The following is a 22,259-nucleotide window of genomic DNA, read 5'->3' on the forward strand; positions in this document are numbered from 1 at the left end:
TAACAAAAGTTTATTGTCAGCTTTTTCTGAAGTTTAACAATGCTCGAGCCAAGATGGATAAATTACATATGAAAACATCACTATTTAAGGTAAAAATGCTACTAAAATAATTACATTATTTAATGTTTATGAATGTTACACAATCTGTTATATTTACTAATTCATGCTCTATTCTCTCCATATGATAGCCTGGCATAGTTATTATAGCTCATATTACTATATATCTAGTAATATTAAAATGTTTTTTGCAATTAAAAATACTTATTTTTTCATATTACAAAGATTTTGCTGTAAAGTCAGGAATGAATATATTATCAAAGGTAATTACTTCCAAAACAGAATTTAATCCTGCATAGCACAAATGACTCAACAATGAAAATTCTGTTCAAAAAGTGTGCATATAAAAGGCTTTGTCCCTGGAATGTAGCTCTAAGTGGCTCACTATCTAGGTTGAAAATGGCTATGCAGGGTTGTATGTCCTATTTTTCCATGCCTGCAGAAAAGATACAATATGGGAATTCAGCTTCGTAATTACTAATACACCACCCAGACACAATTACACCCTGTGTGCAGCATGAAGGAATCACTTGTGGTCTGCATCCATTACAAAGAGCAGTAGGGGGCCACCACGCAAGACGACAGAATGCTTCACAAGACGGAAGGAGACCAGAAGAGTCGATGTACACAGATACAAGGACCTTGATGATTTAAGTCTCTTTCCATCAATTACCGTCCTTTGTCTCAAGAGTCTTATCACCAGCAGCATTACAGGAACTGAACATAACAATGCTCAGACCCGTATAACCCCATGAACTGTGCTGACATTTCCACACCCTGTTGCTATGTTTGACCTGGTTATTCAGATTACTTAAGCAAAACAAAATGAAAAAAAAAGTTACCATTGCAAAACTGGCCTATGCATTTTTTTTTTTTTTTTTTACGGCTTACTCAGAGTTCCATCTCTCTAAACTGAAAGCTGTCCTACTCTCGAAATGTTCTTTTGGAACATCGTTTCTACTCCATTTAAAAAATTACAAGTGAAAATCTGCTTGGGTGAAAACTATAATTGTAAGACAGAGACTAAGTATTGGTATATCAAGAGGATATATACTTAACAAGAAAATTTTACATCTAAGGAAACTAAATGAAAATAAGTCAGCTGCTCTATTTCACTACAATGAGTCACAGGAATAGTATTCTTTTTGCAAAACTCTTTAAAGTTTCAAGTTTAATTGCAAGCAGTAAGTGGTTCTTATTATAACAGTTTCCTCTTAATTATTATACAATGTACATTATTTTACAATACTTTCATTTAAGATTCTCTTTTAAAAGATGTTATAATTATGAATTTTTCAGACCTTAGGAAAGTTGGTTAGTTATGGCAGTTTGTCAGGTTCTGTGAAACAAAGCCTTGTCTTTCAGAAAATGTTTACAACCTATGAGAGAAAAAAAAGTATCCTGGGGCTAAAATGTTTATTGGCACCTAGAAGTCTGAAGAGAGAGTCAGGACTGTGGTTTCTGGAGGGCACTTTATCATCGCCCGCATTCTCAAAGGTTTCTCTGAATGAAGAGAGCTGGATTACTCAGCCTTCTATTCCACGCCTATCCCTCTCCATTTTCCTTGGCACGACTGAGAGCCAGGCTATTTTTAGTTAGGCAGTTTTCTATTTTTAGACAACTACCAGTTAGAAGACATTTGTTAGGAAAAAATTTTAAAACACACACACACACACACACGCACACACACAAAGGGAGGAGGGAAAGAAGCTTCCCTTCACATATTGTAAAGCAGCCTTCAACCTGTAACTCCAGGCATTTCAGCTGCTTTCAATCTTGGAAAAATAAAGAAAAATTCAGAGTTCAGGGTTTTAAAAATAAACCTTCCCTCTGGCAAACAGACCAAAATACAACAAGCTGTTACTATGTGAAACAGCGACTACAAAAACAAAGAACATTCTCCAATGATTAAACTGCGAGAAAACTTGTAGAACGATGAGGTTGTAAGAATGTTACACAGGCATGTAACAATTTTCCAGCCTTTGAGCCAGATGTATGGTGTTCTAGAATTTAGAAGAAGGAGGGAAAACCTCATCTGTAAAGTGAAAAGGAGGATGTGGGATGTAACTTGAAGTCCTTTCTCAGTGCCAGAGAACCTTTCATCAAACTTAAAGGTAATTATATTCACTGCATTTTTCAAACGTTTGTCTTCTATAGAATTTCCCTAAAAATTATAACCACATGTTTACAGAGAAACTATATATTAAAAAATCCAATGCCAATGGGGAACAAGGGCTGCCACATACACACACACACACACACACATATCAATGTGTGTATATATATGCATTTATGTATCTATATCATTACCTTTATAGTCTCAGTTTTACTTCAAATGGGAATAAATTACTTGCAGACTGGCTTAGCATATCCACATATTCTACTTATTCAAAGCCATGCTTTTATCTATAATCCACCACGAGGTGGATGTTTTCTGGTGCTCACAGTTGTAATTACATTCTTTAGCCTCAGTTATCCCACTCAGTCTATGTCTTATTGTGGTTCAGACTGTTGGGTAGGATGGTCACAGGTGCATCACCAGTAAACAGCCCAGTGTTTGACACATGGTCTTCATGTCCATCAATATCTGCTGAATGAGAGAACGAAGTCTGTGTATGTTGTGTCCACAATGGAGTATCAGCCCTGGAGGGCAGTGGACGTGTCATCATCCTTGTCACATTTCCCGTACACTCAGCACAATGCCTTGCACATAGGGAACATTTCATAAATGCTTATGGGAAAAAAATTCACTAGCCTTTATTAGATCTTCTTCATTTATAAAACACTAGTTATTTATATAAGAAAGTGATACTGATTTATTAAATGGTATACTTGTTAATATAAAATGCTATATAATTATTCTCAGGTTAAGAATTTGCTTCTCTTTCCTTTGGTAAAACAGCTCTGATTATCTGAACTTTCTCCTTGATGTTGAAAATTAAAACATCTTATCTGATTTAACAGTATACGGGGGACTCTGACATCTCTTATAGCCTGTGATCATCACAACAGCCTGTGAGGAAGGCAGGGTCCTGGCCAGCAGTACTAACTCAGAGGAGGAATCTGAAGCCCAAGAATGTTAAATAACTTGCCCCAGGTTAGAGAACCAGTGTGTGATATTGTTATAACTAGAACTTAATTTCTCTCCAAATTTGTGGGGCTTTTAAAATTCTATTTGCTAAAGGTAAAATTTAAAAGGTGAATGCTCATGATAATGCTTCAACAACATTCTTTAGGAAAATTACTCCGCAGCGTTCTTCCCCACAAGACATTAATTCAGAACCACCACATTTAAGGAGAACCGAGTCATGAAGCCTGGATGAAGATAAAATCCCTCACATACCTAATTAGGAAAAATCAGAAGGACCTGTGCATTCCCTTCCTGGTGGAAAAGTTTAGAATTGACCTGGCTTGTTTCTGCTTCCGTACCTCACTCCACAGAATCACGTTTATTTTAACAAATACTCTGTATGGGAGTAAACGCTGGCTGAGTGACTCAGCTTTCCTGACTGGTCCTCTCTGCCCTGGCACAGACTCTGGCACCACTCAGTGCCTGTGGCAGGACTGAAAGATGAAATGGCCACGGGCATCCTCTCCACTGTATGTGCCCTTCACTGGTTGTGTCCATCAGCCATCATGCTAGTCACCTCAGGGAGCAAGAGCACTCGAGTTGCCAGTTTCTCTCCCACATCAGGGCTGCCCAATAGAAGGTTTCTGGTGTGATGAACATTTCTGTACCCATCTGGGTCAATGTGGGAGCCACTAGTCACATGTGGCTATGAGCACTTGAAATGTGGCTGGTGAGTCTGAGGAAACTGAACTTGTAATTCTATTTAATTTCAATTAATTAAAATGTAAATAGTCACAGGCAGCTAGTGGCTACGTTAATAATTAGTGCAGATCTATATCATTTCATCTGAAATCTGGTTATATTATCCAAAGAGCATTCACATGACAGAAATGACTGAATTCCTAGATGTCAGGCCATGGGCACTAAATATATTACTTATTTACAAATGTGTACAAGCAACTTTGAAAGGAATGTAGTTTCTGGAGCTAAAAGGAACAGAGAGTGGGGTTGGTTTTAGACTTGCAGCTCACTGTCAGGGTAACTCTGACCTTAGTTTTTCTCTCTTATATGGTTTTCTTGAGGTCATAGTGATAACATTTGTTTATGACTAAGGAGTAATTTGTATGGTATTTCAAAAAATAAAGTATCTAATTCAGAAATTCTGGAATAAGAATTACCATTATTAACTCATACATCAGGTTTTTTGTAATTGTTTTCTTGGATGTGAGAAAAAACCCAAATACCCATTGAACGGTTTACTGTGTACAGTGTTTCTTACCCTAAAACAGTAGCTCTAAATAGTTACTGAGTTTATTTACTAAAACATAAAGATAAGAGATTTAATTGATATGAAGAGACTTTCAGAATCTAATTAACCTCCCAGCTAGTCATTAACTCTACGACCTTTAGAAATAATTGACAGGGAATTTTTTTTCCTTATTCAAAATTTCCATCAGGTGGCTAAATTTCAGGGTAACACAGAATACACTAGATGCCGCTGAGACGTGAATGGAGAATATGCTAAACAGCTATTAGTAAAATGAGATATATTTCCAATAAGATAACCTATCCACCCAATCTGTTGTATACATACACAGCATTTGCCTAATTACATCCTGTAATGTCAAGTCTGGAGTCTTTTCCCAGAATATCCAATGACTTTACTTTGATCATGAGGATAATGAGGAAAGCACTGCAGCCACTGCTTCCTGTCCCCACGGCACACACCCCTCACCAACCACATCACATCTGCCTGTCGAGTATGGTCTCGAACTCAGAATCTTCCTCAACACGTGCTCTCGGGAGCCACTACCAACTGATGGGCACTCACAAGGGAGGGGACCAAACCAGGAGACACCATGCTCACCTGGCTGTGTAATGACAGGCCTTTTACATTGTTCTTTCAAAAATCTAACACACTTACTTTCCATAATTAGTTTTACCAAATATTGGGTTTTAAAAAATCTATTTTATGAAAAAAAATTTTAAATCTATTTTATGGTATGATAAATGTTCAAAAATGTACTTTCCAACTCCATGCTGGAGAAAATGGATGTCTGGAAAGGGAAGTCTAGATCCTTGCTGCTCCAAGTTTGGTTCCCAGACAAGCAGCCTCAGCCTCACCTGGGAGCTGGTCGGAAACAGCCTTGGGCCCTGCCCTATGCTCACCGAACAGAATCAGCCTTTCAGCAACATCCCCCTATAATTCATACTGGGCCAGAGGCATTTTGTTTGAGACCCTCTGCTCCTTGTCAGATCCTGGCCAAAGTGCCCACGTTGCTTCTCTCTTTCCCAGGAATCCCTATATGTTGGTCTGGAAGCCTGTTACTTTCTGCCACAAGCAGTAGTGATATGTAGTGTACTTAGCACTACAAGTGCTATTTCTATGTGGTCTCCTGTTTTTTTCTTACACAGCAACAACCTTTATTTATCTCTGGCTCACTTGTAAGATTCTCACTTCTATTATTATTAGCACATATCTGACTTCAATGAAGAAAACTTGGTAAATTTTAGTATTATTTATACTATAATGATCAGTAAGTTGTTTTATATACATATATGTGTATGTATTTATATATTACTTATTTTTGTGTGATTTTTTGGGGGGTAATTAGGCTTATTTATTTATTTTAATGGAGGTACTGGGGACTCAGGACCTCATGCATGCTAAGCATGCACTCTATCACAAGCTATACCCTGCCCCTATAGTATTTATTAAATGTCTATAATGTGCCAGACATTGAGCTGGCAGTTGGAGTTACAGAGATAAATAAAACATTAGCATGTTCTTCAGGGAAGGAACACAGACTCATAATAAGAATTTTTTTTATAATAATAATTTAAAAAAATGCAGTGAGGCAGTTGAAATAATAAACATCCTGTGATTAAAAGCTGAATCATCTTTTATTCTGACTTTAGGCAAACTCTGGAATTATTCCTAAAACTTCACTTTTGAGTATTTATAGTGATTTAGTACCAATCCTGAGGAAATAAAGATGTTCTACTCTTTGATATCTTATTTGACACATTTTAAAACCAAACAGTGTTACTTAGGGATTATCAGTGTCTAGAATGCAAACTTCGGTCCAAATGTGCTATCTAACACCAAGGCCTGCATTTATATGAAATCTCCGAATATTACTAAAAATTAATGGTTATGAGCTAGGCTAAATATTTTTCCCCTTTCACTCTCAGATAATGAGAGGAAAAAAAAAACACAGGAGGACTTTGCTCCAGTTCAAGTTGGTTTACATAAAATAATAATGATAAAATGGTGATGATTAATAATACTAAAGCAGTTACATTACTGACAAAGACTGTATTTTGAAACTTATTGTCTTTTCTGCTCCTACTATTATTAAATAATTTTTTGTTGACTGTTAGTACTAATGTCTATCAGCCATTAGAGCTGTGCAATGCTAGAGAGGAGAGGAAATTCAGTTTTATTGCCTTGTGCATGTAACTTAAGTAATCTAACATGCACTTTATTTGTTCAACAGTGATTTTCTTAATAAATGAGATGTGAAGCAGCCTTTCATCTTTACAACACATATGCAAATTAAGCAAGAGCATTATTTTAAAAAAGAAATGGATTTTCAAATTCGATATATAAAAATCGATTGTAGCTGTGATGAGAAATAAGAATATATTTTTAGACCTGTTTTGTCTTTTAGACAGTGGGAACAAATATAAATATGATTTATAGGAGCTAGTAAAAGTCTTTTAGAGATACATAAGCAAAATTGAACAACTACAATTTAGGAAAAAGATGCAAAAAAAAATTTTAAAAACAAAATTACTTTTTTCTCCTTTTCCTTAGACGCCTCAACATTGAAGGTTTAAATCTTTATGGAATATGCTAATCCATTTTTCAGCACTATCTATTGAGAAGCAATTATGTATTTGGTTTAGTGGAGGACAGGGTAGTTACTGAGCTGCTTGCAGTAAGAACTATTTTAGCTATAATAAACATCTAAGAATATGTTTAATGTAGCTCAAGAATATTACTTCTCTAAGTTCCTGAAAAACTGCTTTTCTGAAGAAATTAATTACTAATTATAAAGTTAAATACTGACCCATGTTGTTTCAAGTAAGTTTAAAATAGTAACAAGAAAGACCTCCCATCTTTCCGTTCACAACCTTCACATTTAAAAAACCAGCACACGTTACCTACTAGCTCCTGCAGCGAGTGCTCCGTGTCAGCTGGACAACTTGTGAGGGCTTCCTGACCAGGTAGAAAGTTTACTGATTGACTCTGTGGTTACTGGTTCAGGGGTAAATTGTGCTTTTAGTTTTATGATGAGTGTTCAGTTCCAAATCGGCGTTTCTGACAGTGAACATTTATGCTCTGGGTTCTGAAATCTCAAGGATACATATACAGTTCTTCACTTCTAAAATGCACTGCTCGAATTTTATATTGGAGAATTTCATAATGAAGAATTAATCTTGGTGTTGATTTGAGAACAAAATTAGTTTAAATGCCTCTTTTTCCGTATTTCAATCTAGATCGATGATGTCTCATAGAACTTTCTCTACGATCAATGCGTTCTCTGTCTTTCCTTGTTCCATTTGATAGTCACTAACCACATGTGGTGAGTGGCTACTGTATTAGCACAGATCTAGATTATTTTAGTTTTTGATAGCGCTTTGATAAAACTTACCAAACTTTAATGAACTGTTCCCTTAGAGCTATAAAAAACTTTTTCATACTTTAAATGAGTAACATGTTATATGATAGTCACTTGGATATATCCTGTTATAACTGTCTTCCCCTGTTTATTTTTTCTACAAATCGGTTCTGAAGGCCTAACTCAGTCTAGACCTCACATTAAACACTTGAGATATTATGGTAAAAAAAATATACACAGTCCCTGCCCTCCAGGAGTTTAAAATCTAGTGTGGAACAAGCAATTGAATAAAAGCTTCAACAGTGCTTTGATGGGGAAATAGAACATATTATAATGATAATATAGGAAGAGCACCTAACACAAGTTATGAGGCGTTTCAAGGCTGGCTTTCCAAAAGTATAAACTGGGATCTGACTTGAATGAAGGATAAAGAAAAGCCAAGCCAAGGCCTAGTAAGGAATGTTGAAGACAAAACATAGGGTTTGGAGAAGTAGAGGGACATAAACATCATTAGGTGGCTTGAGTATAGGGTGGGAGTTGGTGGGGGTGTTGACTGGAGGGACATAGCAAAAGGTAAGAGAGGTAAGAGAGGAAGACAAATGCAAGGGCCAGATCACGCTTGGCCTGTGAGCAAGCTTAAGGACTAAGAGTCCTTGAGGGGCCTTGTTAATGTTCATGTCTCCAGGCATTTCATGGCACATAGCACATGGCAGGAATTCAGCCAGTCTTCGTTTAGTGAATGCATGAAAGAATGAAAATTCAACAAATGACCAAATAAGTGAATGTGCTTTTTCTTTTCATAGAAGTATCTGTGTAATACACATCTATAAAACATGCATAAAAATAATTTCACACATCTATATTTTTATAAGTATAAAATTGGAACCTATTTAATCGGTTTAGACATAATAAAAGCTCAAGTAAAATAGACATGTTCCTATATTTTACATCTATTCCTGAACTTTGTAATAGAGTTTGTAAAGATTCCACTATTTGCTGCATTTGCTTTCCAACAAAAATTGCTCTTAATTTTCACCACCTATGTAAACTTAATCTTAGCTTACTGATAACCTCAATAGCACTGTGGAACAATCAAGTTTATAAGCTATTTTAAGACCTTTTCAGTCCCAATTCAGGCTTTAATTATTACTGTGCAAGCAAATATTTTGCTCGAAGTACTGTTCTTAGACGTCTTTAAATCCAAACAGGATTCAGGTGACAAAAAATAAAAGTTCATGTATATATCATCTCTTACTCTCCCCTCCTTACCTTCCCCCACCCCCCGCCACGCCCACTACACAAACATACACACACACACCTCTTCTTGCCAATCCTGGCATCTGAAAAAATAAATAAATAAAAGCCAGTAATCTATGGAGAGAGCTGAGACTCAAAGGTTCCTTCCTCAGGAGTTACAACCATCTTTTTGATTTCCTAGGGAGCAGCAGAAGGCCTCGTGTTTTATTCCATATCCACACTTAGTCACTTGACTACTGGCCCAGACTAGGTCACTGAGAGGTGAGAGGTTCCCTCCTAGCCAGTTGCTAATTATCGCTCCCATATGGGTTTTGTGGTTAGAAAACATGTGCTGGATATGGAGGTAAACTGTCTGGGACTTCTGCCACTCCAAAGATCACCTGGGATGATCTGGTGATCAATGGCCTGTCTGAAAGTTTTGTTAAATTGTCTAGCTTAAGCCTTCCTTTCAGTAGCTTGTCCTATGTTCATGAGATTACTGTTCCTCTGCCCTCCAGTTGTTCCCAAGCTGATTTTTATATATGCTTTACATCCTTAACAAGAATGACTGTCTTCTGTTTCAGAATCCCTTGACCAGGGATGAGCATAAACTGGTGCTTGCTGAATCATTGTTAAGGCAAGGAATGGCCTTACAGGCTTATAGCATGTCCTGCGAGAGCTGAGATTTTTAGGTCATCCTGAAATGCTCAACCCCGCATCTCATTCCAGGAATAGAGCCCAGCATCAACTGTGAGAGTAGGAAGGCAGCGTAAGGGAACCAGAAGTAGCACTACACAGGTGGAAGAGACGAAGGGGCAGTTCCTTTAGTGCCCTCAGAATCCCTACTGGATTTCAACAGCCTCACAAGCCAGCATTTGGGGTAAATATCCAGTCTGTCACAGAGTTAAATAAAATGGATTTTCTTCAAAGGAAGTGCTTTTAATACAATAACTGTTTTTGTTTTTTTCCCTAACCAATGGATTAAAAATTTAACACATTTACTAAATCTGGCATATTTATATATTGTATCTAAACAGATATTCAAGCTGCATTATATTATAATAATAAAAAAAAAGATCTCAGTCTGTCTATTAAGTCTTTGTAAGTCTTTGTGCCATTGTAACAGTAGTGCTAATTACGAAGCAAAGACACGATAATTACGAAGAGCTTTTCTGCTAAAAGGAGGAATCTTTTTCAACACCCTCACATGCCACAATTTCCTATGACCCTGCAGTACTCCTCTGGTAGGGCCCAGAAAGTTGTATTTCAGTCTGAATGCTGGGAATCACATTATTTCTCTCTCTGCGCCAATCTTTTTTTCTTGTGAGTAAACTGTTTTCAGAGGGTTAAGGGAGAGGGGTAATGGTCCAAATGGGAAATATAAAACTAATGACCCTTCATGAAACATATTATGCTCCTCATTAAACTTTACTCAGTTAAATGTATTCCATTAAATTAAAATAAATAGGATTTAAAATTTTACCCAGGAGTAGTAAACTACCCTAACTCTCAACTTTGTGTCAGATCCATTCTAAGAATAGATTTCTCAAGTCCCTGATGTATCACAGGTTCTTAGCCTCCAACACAATTTATGTCTTAGTGTTGCAGAGGGTTTCAAACTTAGTGTGTATAAGAATCACTTGTGAGACGTGTTATAAACGCAGCTCCCCACCCGCACCCCTCCTCCAAGCCAGCCAAGTATCTTAAGCATACCGATTTCAGTGAACTGCACTTTGACAAATATTCTATGTATTTTTGTGGTGTAAACTTGATCAAGCTTAGGGGTCCCACTTTATTTCTTTCTCCATCATCTCTGTTATTACTCAAGTGTGGGAAAGCCAAACTGGTGACATTTCAGGTAGCTGAGCTGGGCAGTCCGACAATGTGTCAGACATATATTTTCATCCAAAGAATCAAATCATCTCTAGTTTTGGTCTAGGAGCCCCAGAATGTCTTTTTGAGAGATTCAGAACTTTAATCTATTGATGTTAAGTGCAGGATAAAAATGGAATTGCTGCTTTTGTCTCTTTTTGCTTTTTAAAGCATTACATTGCAAAGAACTTTCAAATTCGATGCCTTCATTTTTGAGATGAGAAAACTTCAGCCCCTAGAAGTAGCTAATTGGTCACACAGTAATATTGTGCAAGACAAGGGTTCAAATACAAGCCCTTTGTTTGCAGATACTAACTACTATATACAAAAGAGATAAACAACAAGGTCCTACTGTATAGCACAGGGTACTATATTCAATATCTTGTAATAGCCTATAATGAAATAGAACAAGGAATATATATGTATGTATAACTGAAACACTATGCTCTACACCAGAAATGAACACATTTTAAATTGACTATACTTCAATTTAAAAAGTTTTAAAAAATAAGAAAAAACACAAATACAAGCCCTTTGACTTTCAACCCAATGCTCTTTTCATGACCTTGAAGAAGTCTGGCTCAGATACCCATCTGTCCAAGAATATGAAAATCTCTATAGAGTATGTGAATCTGTAAATCACTTTTAAACCGCATAGTATATTTCTGAGCAAAGCCCTCAGAAGATAATTTTACAGATTTTTAAACTCCTTTAAGAAAACAAATTTTAAAAGTCAACAAATTTTCAACTAGTTTAATATGGTTCCACTGCATTTCACATCATATTAAAGATTGGAGTAGTTCAAGTTTAATGACAAATTCTAATTCAAATTCTTCTGTTACCCTGGAATGTTTGTTGTAATGGTTTTTGTAATGAGACGGAGTTTTGAGTATAGAGTTGTTCTGTGTTCAGAACTTACGTTAGATGTGTGTGAGTGTGCACATGTATATACACATACAAACACATACTCAAGAAAGCACCTAGGAGATCTGACAACTGACTAGTTCTGTTCATTTTCATGTTTGTTTATGTATTTGCACACTTACATGTGTATATCAATAAAATACTACCTGAAATATATAGTAGGTAAGTTTTATAAATGATCTTCAATTTCAAGATCAAGGTAAGTCCACAATTAAAATCATCAATGAAAAGTTACATGTGCAGTAATGCAAGCCTGAAAGTATTTTAAACACACACCACATTAGGTCTACTTATCCTACACTTTCGTTTCTCTGAAATTATTTGCTTGGTCCTATTAGGCAAAAATTAAAAATTAAAAATTAAAAAATTGATCATGTCAGTACTGTTTTAAAACTTCTCAATAAAAGCAAAGAAATGAGAAGTAATCTTAGACAATTACAACATATTTGAAGAGAAGATGGATATGAGAGGTAGATTAATCTGATCAGGGTTAGAACTGGATTTTTTCATAACACAGAACCAGCTTAAGGAATGGCAAGAACAACCTGTACTCTGGCAAGCTGACTGAGAATACAAACTTTTGAAACATTTATGTTCTCTTCATTCTGGGAAGGTAGTCACAATCTAGGAAACCATAAGACAGGTGAGGAAAATAGATGGGGACATAAAACCACTTCCTTTTTGGTTTAATGTTTATTGCTTATGAAGGGTACTATCAGATCATAACATTTAAATAGAATACACGTGGGAAGCATTTAAAATTGTATGGCAATGTTATTTATGCTAACAAATCAAAAATATTTTTGAGTTTCAATACAATGCTTATTTATTCTTGGCACAATGAAACACTGTTTTAACTCTTAAGTTTGAGAAAACACGAGGTTAACATTTAGAAATTCATTTTCGTCAGATTTCTGACTCCATGTATGTTAACAGTTCTATATTAAATGATATAATTTTGGGGAAAAACATTTCTAGGAGAATAATTGTCTTTACTCTTTCAGCAAGAATACATTAGGAAGAATGAATTAGGAAGAAGAGATATAAAGTGAAAAACTGAAGTGTAAAGTTGGGGTGAGCACATCAAAAAATTTTTTTTTCTTTTGACTATGGTGGGAAACTAGCGTATACTTAAACGAAATTATGAGAGGTAATCTAAAATGTGGGTGAGCCGTCCCCTGGCTCAATTCTAGTGTCCTGACACCGCGGTGGACAATGACGACTTGAGAAGGACGAGGTCAATAATTTGACATGGGTGCCTGATTCCGAGCCAGGATCAGATTCACATATTCCCTGTTATCCTATTGCTCTTACTTGCATTCTGAGGAGGAAAGGGTGGAGTAATGGTTGGGGTGATAACCTGGGGTGCACCTGTGGGAATATGAACATCTTGGGAAAAGGAAGGTTGTGCCTGCGTGTGGGGGGAGGCAGCGAGAGGGGAGGGCCAAACACCCAAGGCTCTGCGGAAGTTGGGGGATCACCAACCACGCATGCGCGCTCACCTCCACGATGTCTGAGTTTGTCCGGCTCTCGTGCGGCTCGTTGTACTCGGTGTACTTGAGCAGCACCTTGTCCATGTCCGTGCTGGCGTACTGGAACAGCTTGTTGGTGCTGTTGAAGATGATCAGCGCGATCTCACAGTCACACAGCACGCTCAGCTCGTACGCCTTCTTCATCAAACCAAATTTCCTCTTTGTAAATGTCACCTGGAAAAAAGAAAAGCAGGCAGGTGTTTCAAAGAGAGGGGGGAAAAGCATTTTTTTTTTTTTAAACAGTAATTTTTCCTTTGTAAAACAGAGTGTGTCGTTGTCAGAGCCCTTGGGCAGTAACACATTTGGGAGGAAAGCAAATAAATCTAAAACTAATTTCTGCTTAGAATTTGAAAATGTGTGATTTCTAGCTTGTTGCTAAATGTGAAATTGCCAGATTTAATGTAGGGTATTTTAATGAAGGTGACCAGAGAACTGTACATGTTTCTTTGAGCAATTCAAGATTAAAAAAGTTAATTTCGGCAGGGGTAGCATACTTCTTAATTATAAATTTGGAACTTTTTTTTTTTTTTTGATCACTTGAAGAGCGGACATGACATTATGGGCATAATATTCTAGATCTGCGTTAAAAAATTCTCAAAATTGTTTAGTCTCATGCCATTTAACTGAAAACACTTGAAGGGATCTGACTGTACTTTCAGACAGTGTTATATTCTGTTTTCTAGAAATCCAGCAGGGAGTTGGGAAGTGCTTTAGCCATAACACCGTTGGGGTTTTGGTTTCATTCTTCTGTGTATCTTTCTTCCTCTCCAAGGCCAGAAACTGTTTTGTTATCTTTCCCTTTCTCTTGTTTTAATCTAATCTGTTACCAAGTGCCCTAATTCCTTCCCTCAAAATGTTTCTCAGGTTCACGCTTTCTCATCTATTTCCCAGGCATCTCTATCATTCACATTCTTATCAGCTTCCTGTCCTAGATGACTTCCCTGTCTGAAATCATTCCCTCCTCGATTCATCCCAATTTTCAAAACCTCACTCTTCTCACTGCCTTTTCTTTCTTCCTTTTTAAATTGAAGTAGTCAGTTACAATGTGTCAATTTCTAGTGTACAACACAATGTCCCAGTCATGCATACAGATACATATATTCATTTTCATCTTTTTCATTAAAGGTTATTACAAGATACTGAATATAGTTCCCTGTGCTATACAGAAGAAAGTTTTTTTTTTTTCAAATCTGTTTTTATATATAGTGGCTAACATCACTGCCTTTTCTTGATGAGCTGCTACAACAGCTTCCTTTCTTTAGTTTCAGATACTTCTACCTGCCAATGCTACTGAATGAAAATACGTATTTCACTATTCCCAATTTCAGTCTTCTCTTGATTAAACTCCAGCCTGCCCACCAAAAACCGTGAATATTCTTAGTTATAAGTCTTTACATGGTACAGTGTTTCCCAGCAAGTCTTTTGTAGAGTATTATTTCTATAAAATACTCCTTAAGACAGAAAGTTCAATGGTCCAATGCTTTTGGAAAATGAGGCACATTGGTATATTAAAGGCTGAGAAACCTTTAAATTTTAACCTGCTTCCCAAACTTACTGCTGACAGAATGTTTATTTCCTTGCTTCCTTGTTTATTTTGAGGAGCGCTTACCATCACTCTTCAGAAGCAGGTTTTTGAGGCATCTCCAATTCCCTGGCAAATGCTGAATGACTTTATTATTATTTTCAAAAGCGACTATTTAAATTTTTTTCTCACCTTCAAATCCAACCCATCTTGCAGAGGCCCGCTCAGTTTTATCTACTACCTATTTCTGTGTAATTCCTAAATCTAGATTCCCACTCCTTATCTTTCTGTTCCTCTCCAGAGACCCAATGGATGCCCTCTAGTCTGGTGTCTGTCTGAATGTTCTAGGAATCTCAAACCCCTAAAGCCCAAGCTCATCTTGTGCTTCGAATTTGCTCCCCTTCCTGGGTCCCTCACCTCACCATAAATGAAGTCAGCCAAACTAGAGACCACCGAGTGGACTTTGAACCTCCCCACCCTGACCCACACACCTAAACTAAATGTGTTGACAGGAACTGTGGGTGGACAAGCAGACAGAAAAGCTGACTTCCTGGTCTCCTCATTCCTCTACACTTCTGTTAATACTTGTTGTTTTACCTACTATCCTTTATTTTTTCTTAATAGCACTTATATTTTATAATTTGTATACTTTTGTGTGTAATCATTTGTTTAACGTCCATCTCTTCCGCTATGGCGTATGTTCCATGAGGAAATGTACCGTTTTTATTTTGCTCACTGCTGTATGCTGAGTTCCTAGAACAGCAGACATATGGGCCCACAGTAAGGATCTGTAGTGTAAAAAACTAAATACGGAAAACTATTACTTGGTTTTTAGAAATATCAAACTGATGTATGTTATATAAAATTGTGATAACTTTCCTTGGCAAATTTTTATTTAGCAACTCATAAGTAGAATTTTAAAAAGATAAATGTATACCCTACTTAATAATTATTTGTTCTTTTTTCACATCTTCACCGAAGGTGGCATAACAGAAAGGGAAGAACATGGGATTTGAATTCAGGGGACCCTAGGTTTGAAAGCCGACCTATTTACTAGTCATGAGAAATTCACTTAACTTCTTCAAATCTGATTTTTCTCCAAGTTTGATTTTTCATCTATAAAATGGAGATAACACCTACTCCTAGGGTTGTGGTGAGGATTATATAAAATAACACATGTACAGTACCAAGCTTGGTGTTCAAAGTAGAAGCTCAGTAAATCCCAGTTGGCTCAGAGGAAAAAAAGAACTTACAAAATATAACTGTCCTGGTGGCTTGAAGAGTCTACTCATCAATACTATTTGAGGATCTTACTATTCCTGACAGAAAGATAAAGCTGAACTATGAACTGCTCATTCTTTGGAAAATACAGCATTTAGATATTCACCAGCCCACATCAGCTAGTCAGTACGTACTCAGATTATGTTATTTACATTTCAACTTGCATAATTTTTCTTTGTAATAATTGCCAATGTCTCACCTTCTGTTTTATGTTTATTGATTGCCTTACTAAAGTGCTTCTAATAAAATACAGCTAGTGTTTTATTTTCCCGTCTGATCATCATACTACTTTAGAAACTTTTAAAATCCTGGTTCATTCAGATGAGTCATGACTGGTATTAGGGATGAGCTAAATAAAGACTATCTTTTTGGAATGGATAAAAAGTATCATCACTAATTACACAGATTTACACAAAATGTCTCTTAATAGTTCTCTTAGATGCAGTTTAGTTATGCAAATACACCTGCACATTGCTATTTTGTCTAGTGAAATAGGCTTCAGAGTAGGTTCAATACAGTAAGGCACTGACCCGAAATACTTTCATGTATCTAAAACCACTTTTAACCAGACTTTCATGACCACAAACTGTAGGTGGAACGTCTCAATACAGTATGGTTTCTGTTGTACTCAAACCTCAGAATTTAGCACGTTACAACACTCACCATCAAAGTACATTTCAGCACAGAAATATCATTAAAGCCACTATTTGTGTTTACTTTTAGGTACTCCTCAACTTTTGTGTAACCAAATAGGCTGCTGGATAATGCATGCTTATTTAATAATACCTGTCAAAAAAGTCAGCACATACAGCTTCTTTTCATTAAAACTGCAAAATGAAATGATGATGACTATATTAAAGCATTTAAGAAAATATCTTCAAAACCTACTCTTAATTGTGCTAAATTTAATTCTGTATTATGTTCATATTCTTCATAGCATACTCAAAATGTATTTTATAATGCTTTTTCTCATTGTTCATAGTTAGATAAAATTGTTTTTCAGCATTAAGCTTTCTGAAGAGAACTGGGATATTACTCTTCGTTTAAAATATGCCACTCAATGACACAGACTGCAGTTCAGAGCTTTTATACTTAAATATAATAATGTATTGTAATGATTACATTTTCATAACTTGACAATAGTTTCTAATGGGGACAAGTCCATTTCTATTTCAATAATGTATTTCGAACCTGAGGAGAGATGGAAAACTGTTTTTGTAGTAGTTAAGCAAAGAGATGCTCTTTTCCAGTGTTTCCATTAATCAAAGTGCACCGAGAAGGGATAAAGCCAGTATTATTTAAGTGGGCACTATAATTTATGCTTAGTTTTCAAAATTAAAGAGACTTCATATGTAATATATGTATGGAAAGCAGGATTATTGCATAAACATTCAGTATTTTATGTTTTTTTCTTTACCTCTTGAAACAGCCCTAAATGTAATGATGATGTTTTATTAAGACACTTCACCATTAAGTTTTATATTAACCTCGAGTTTTAAATCCTAGCACAAAGGCAGGCATCAGATATCTCACACTGACAGTTACTCTAGAACTTATCAGGTACAAATCAGGAACTGAAATTAGAATTTGAAATTGAGAAAAGGCAGGTTCATTAAACACAGCTCCATATAATGCGGTTATAAAGAAATAAGGAAAATCAATTTACAGAAACATCAAAGTAACTGAAGCAGTTTTTACTGAGCATTTTCTACACGGCAAACTTTGTGCCAAGCAATACTGACAGAACGTTCTCCATGCCACATCGGTGCCAGGTGATGGGGCTTCTAATATCTATATTTCCCTTGTTCATGTCTCTTCCTTGTGGCTGGAGAAAAATTAGTCACTGAATTCCTTAATGCTTAAAAGGAATTTCCTCTATTTGAATCAAAATATATTGCTTGGTTAATAGTGTTGTATTTTCAGTCATATGTAATCATCTGAACTCATACTTTTATCTAGAGTTGCGTGAATTCAGTTGTTTTTGACCAAGCTTTTCTCTAGGCTGAGCAAGAAAAATAACAGTAGATGTTAACCCAATCAAGATGACTGTGAAGTGAAACCTACCATATTGGTTATTTCTTACCCTGCGCTGTTACGTCCCTCCCCCATTCCATCTGGCCACGTTTGAATGCCAGCTTCTTTGATGAAGCTTTCATTGTCACATTCAAATAACACCCATTCCTCCCTCGTTGTCATCCTCTGGAACTTTTTACTAACTTTTATTATGAGACTTATTCTAATATTACAGAATTGGTTGGTTGGTTGTGAGTGTCCCTCGCCTACCGACTTTGGCGTTCCCTGGAGACCCCACCTTTGGCCTCACACAGACTCTGATCACTCAATGAACATTTGCTGAAGGAGTGCATTATGGAATGGAAATACTCTATTTTAAACTCTGACTGTTACAATACAATTTTCTGCTAAAAGTAGATGCTTTCTGACAATTCAATCTCAAAAATAAGAGACTTTAGATATATATTTTATATATATATATGTATATATATTTGTTTTACTAAAAAGTTTAACATGTTAGTAATGGAAGTCTTAAAAGAAAGTAATTATACCATTTTGGAGTCTGTAACAGAGAAGTTGGAAAATGTCTGGAGAGAAATATGTATGTCAAGAAAAAAGACGTCAAGAAAAATATATTTCAAAATGTTCAGAGAAAAGTGGTCTTTATTCCTTACCAAGATGACTCATTATGAAGGATAGAAAAATGTGAAGATAAAAATTGAATTTTACTATCACAACATACAGAGGTAAAGGGAGAGGATCTAAGAGTTTGGAATGATTGCATTTGTTGAGCAAAAATTTACTGAACTTTCTAATGAGTTCAGGTTTTCAAAGAACATGTATTTGGCAGAGTATTTGATGGAATGCTCATCCACAATATTATAGATCTGAAACTGGCTGGCAGTAATTTAGATGATTTAAATATGAACTAATTGATCAATGTTAAGTTTAAGGACAGTTTCTTGCAAGGGCCACAGAGTTCAATAACTTTCCTGTCCCAGGCACCATTTTTATCATTGGTTTAGATGAAGATGTAGACAGCATGCTTATCAGATCTGCATATAACATAAAGCTGGGTGATAAGCCAATAGATAAGCCAATAGAGTCTCTATCCATACAGAGCTCTCTCTATAGAATAGAAAGCTGGGTCACAAACAACAAGATGAAACAGAGGTAATTTTAAAGTCTTTGTTCACATTAAAAAAAAAAAGCAATTACATGAGCTCAAGTTGGAGAAAAACTAGAGTGATAGCTGATTTAGGGGGAAAGGATCTAAAGTCAGAATGTTCCATAGTGGGAATTAACTATCTTAATGGTCTCTTTGTTAGTCAGCACTAACTAATCTCTGGTATTATATTCAGCTCTGAGAATTTTAAGAAGATATTGGCGATACTAACAAAATTAGAGTGTCTATAGGATGGCAAACAGGTTGATGTAGGGTCTGTCTGAAAACAATTTTGCATGAGAAATGATTGAGGGAATCTGGAATGTTTGACCCAGAAAAACAGAGTTAAAAGTGAAATGCCAAACACGGATTTCCAAGATCTGAAGACTGTGGCCATGTGAAGAGGCAGATGAGTTTTGTTCTATAGATCAGAATTAGAAAGCATTGTGCAAAATCATAGAGAGGTTCAAAACAGGAGAAAACCTAGTGATGAGAACTGAAGAGTGGATCTACTCTTGTGAAGTAAGAGGCAGTTTATTTCTGAACATGTTCAAGCAGAGCTGCGTATCAAGGAAGGTGTAGACGGCATCCCTGAACTAAACAGGAAACTGGACTAGAGACCTTTAAAGTATTTATTCCAGATTTTACATATTCAGATTCTATGCCTCAGTAGCAAAGACTTTTGGGTCAAGGGGAGGATTAGTGAATGGCAATCTGGTTTAAAACAAGAACTCTATTTCTGCAATTCACTCTAATAGAATGTCTTGTGTTTTGTTACCCAGTCTCATCAGTATGTTATCATAGTCACCTCTAATTTCCATATTCCAAGAAATAAAACTGGGTCACTTTCTTTTAATAGTTAGAAGAGATAAAGACTATAAAGAATTTGAGTAGACACTAGTAATTTATGTATAGTGCTGAAAATGTACAGAAAAATAGCTGTCCAGATTGATAAAATAGCATATCCACATTATTAAAATATTTTAAAAGAAGCAGTAAGTATATAAGCATAGTTATCAGGGTGGTGTGGCGTGGAAGCAAAAACATGGGAATTAAACAGCAAGTCTGAGCTCTACCATAAATGAGCTGTGTGCCCTTGGGTAAATTTACCAAACCCCAGTTTCCTCACCCATAAAATGGAGGTGATAATAGCCATCTTACAGAGCTGTTATAAGAGTTAAACTTAGGAACACACAAGTGTAAGTGACTTGTTGACTGTGAAACACTACACAAGACAGGCAGCAATATTTTCTCTCGGACGCAGCAGGCTCAGTCACTTCTTGTTACATACTGAAAAGACTGCTCTCCTCAGACCTGCCAACTTGTGTTACCATTATTATGTTTCGATTAGAGTTCCTCTCTCAACTAGACCTCAAGCTTTCCTTGAAAACCTTGAACATCTCCTGTCTGTTCTTGTAACCTGAAGTCCCAGAACAAATATTTGTTGAATGAATGAATGGACAGATGCATGGAAGAATTACTCTTTTTTTTTTTGCAATCCAAAAAGAATGGCTGAAAATGAATTTCTATGCATGCTCACACTGTGTTAATGCAAGTTTGTGAGAGGAAAATCTCACATAGTTATTTTTCTTTTTTGTCATGTTAACTTATAGTAAAAATTTGGTAAAACTGAATTGAAGAAAAATTAGAGTGGGTAAAATTTTGTGTGTGGGTTTGCTGGTGAAATTGGAGCATATCATATTTTTTCTAATTTTTAGATAAGAATGTTGACTTTGGTGACCTTTCTAAAAAGTTCAAAGACTTTTTAAGTTATCTTGCTACATTTGACAGTGTCTCTTTGAAGTTATTATTTAGCACAGTTTATCATCCCCATTTCTCAGATGATACTGTAAACAAAGACGTGAATTGCCTTGTCCAGGGTCACGAAACTAGTCCCTGGATCAACTAGAAATAGAACCCTCTCCACACAAAATCCATCTTTCTTTCCATTAGTCAGGGTTCCTTCCCTCTTTTAGATAATGCATTTCAGGGGCTGAAGTTCAGCACAGCATGGCCTCCGTCAAACATTCATCAAGCAACATATAGGTACATTTGGAACGGTCAGCAATTCTGATGAGGACAAGCAGAGGACAGCATAACTTATTAACTAGTTTAAGGACAGCTTTCTAGGCTAAAGTAAAAAAAAATAATGATACTGGTAATACTAAAATTAAGAAGTTGGTTTCTAGGTTCTGACAATAAACCAAAGCACCCTTTGTGTGGACCCTGCAGCCACCTCTGCCCTCAGACCTCCAGACATTCCCACTAAAGCCAGTGAGAACCACACTGCCTGCACTAGTGGGCACACACTAGTTCTATATTTATGGATGTTTATTTTAACTTCACAAAATGCGAAGCGATTTGGCTGGTAGCAAATACAAGTCTGTTTACAGCCAGAACAAAAAAGGTGGGTCTTGGATTTACACACAGTGCATGTAAATGACAGTTTCTAAAACAGAGGACAAGTTCTGTATCCCTTCCCACAGGGCAGGGAAATTAGTTAGATGACTGTGTAACGGAAAGGGCATTTTATTAACAAGTCTCCACGCCACACGCAGGCCTCCTCCGGTCACCCTCCCAATCCTGGCTCCATTCATAAAGTCACCTCAGGAGAACTTTCCTGCCATATTTTAACTGTGGGAGTCCATGCACCTTACAGGAAAGAATAAATGAAAGAAAAAGGCCTTTGGAGACAACAGCTACTCAAATCTATGAGAATAACTGAGGTCCTAACTGTAAATGACTTCCGATGCGTTGCTGAGGGAAGCAAAGGTAATTTTATGTCTGGTCTCCAATACTTTTCCCCAGCAGTCAGCATTCTTTCAGCCTGCTCTTGACTGAACTGCTCAATGAGTAGTTTTACTCATTTCTTTAACTCGTAAAGTAGTATCGGTTTCTTTGTTTTAGAATGCATTTGGGACAAATACATCCAGCTAAATCTATTTTCAAAGTTTTGAGG

The 22,259-nt window shown here is 36.4% G+C and overlaps 1 protein-coding gene across 16 annotated transcripts in view; it reads right to left on the reverse strand.

The window, feature by feature from the left end:
* MEF2C (myocyte enhancer factor 2C) overlaps nt 1-22,259 on the reverse strand; it is a 162,194-nt gene that overhangs the window by 59,992 nt on the left and 79,943 nt on the right. For all 16 annotated transcript variants that reach the window (XM_032475838.1, XM_032475813.1, XM_032475830.1 and 13 more), the window contains one exon: nt 13,290-13,493. In XM_032475838.1, coding sequence (XP_032331729.1) covers nt 13,290-13,493 — 204 coding nt within the window. The remainder of the gene's footprint in view (nt 1-13,289; nt 13,494-22,259) is intronic.

This window comes from Camelus ferus, chromosome 3, assembly GCF_009834535.1.
Source record: "Camelus ferus isolate YT-003-E chromosome 3, BCGSAC_Cfer_1.0, whole genome shotgun sequence".
NCBI lineage: Eukaryota > Metazoa > Chordata > Mammalia > Artiodactyla > Camelidae > Camelus > Camelus ferus.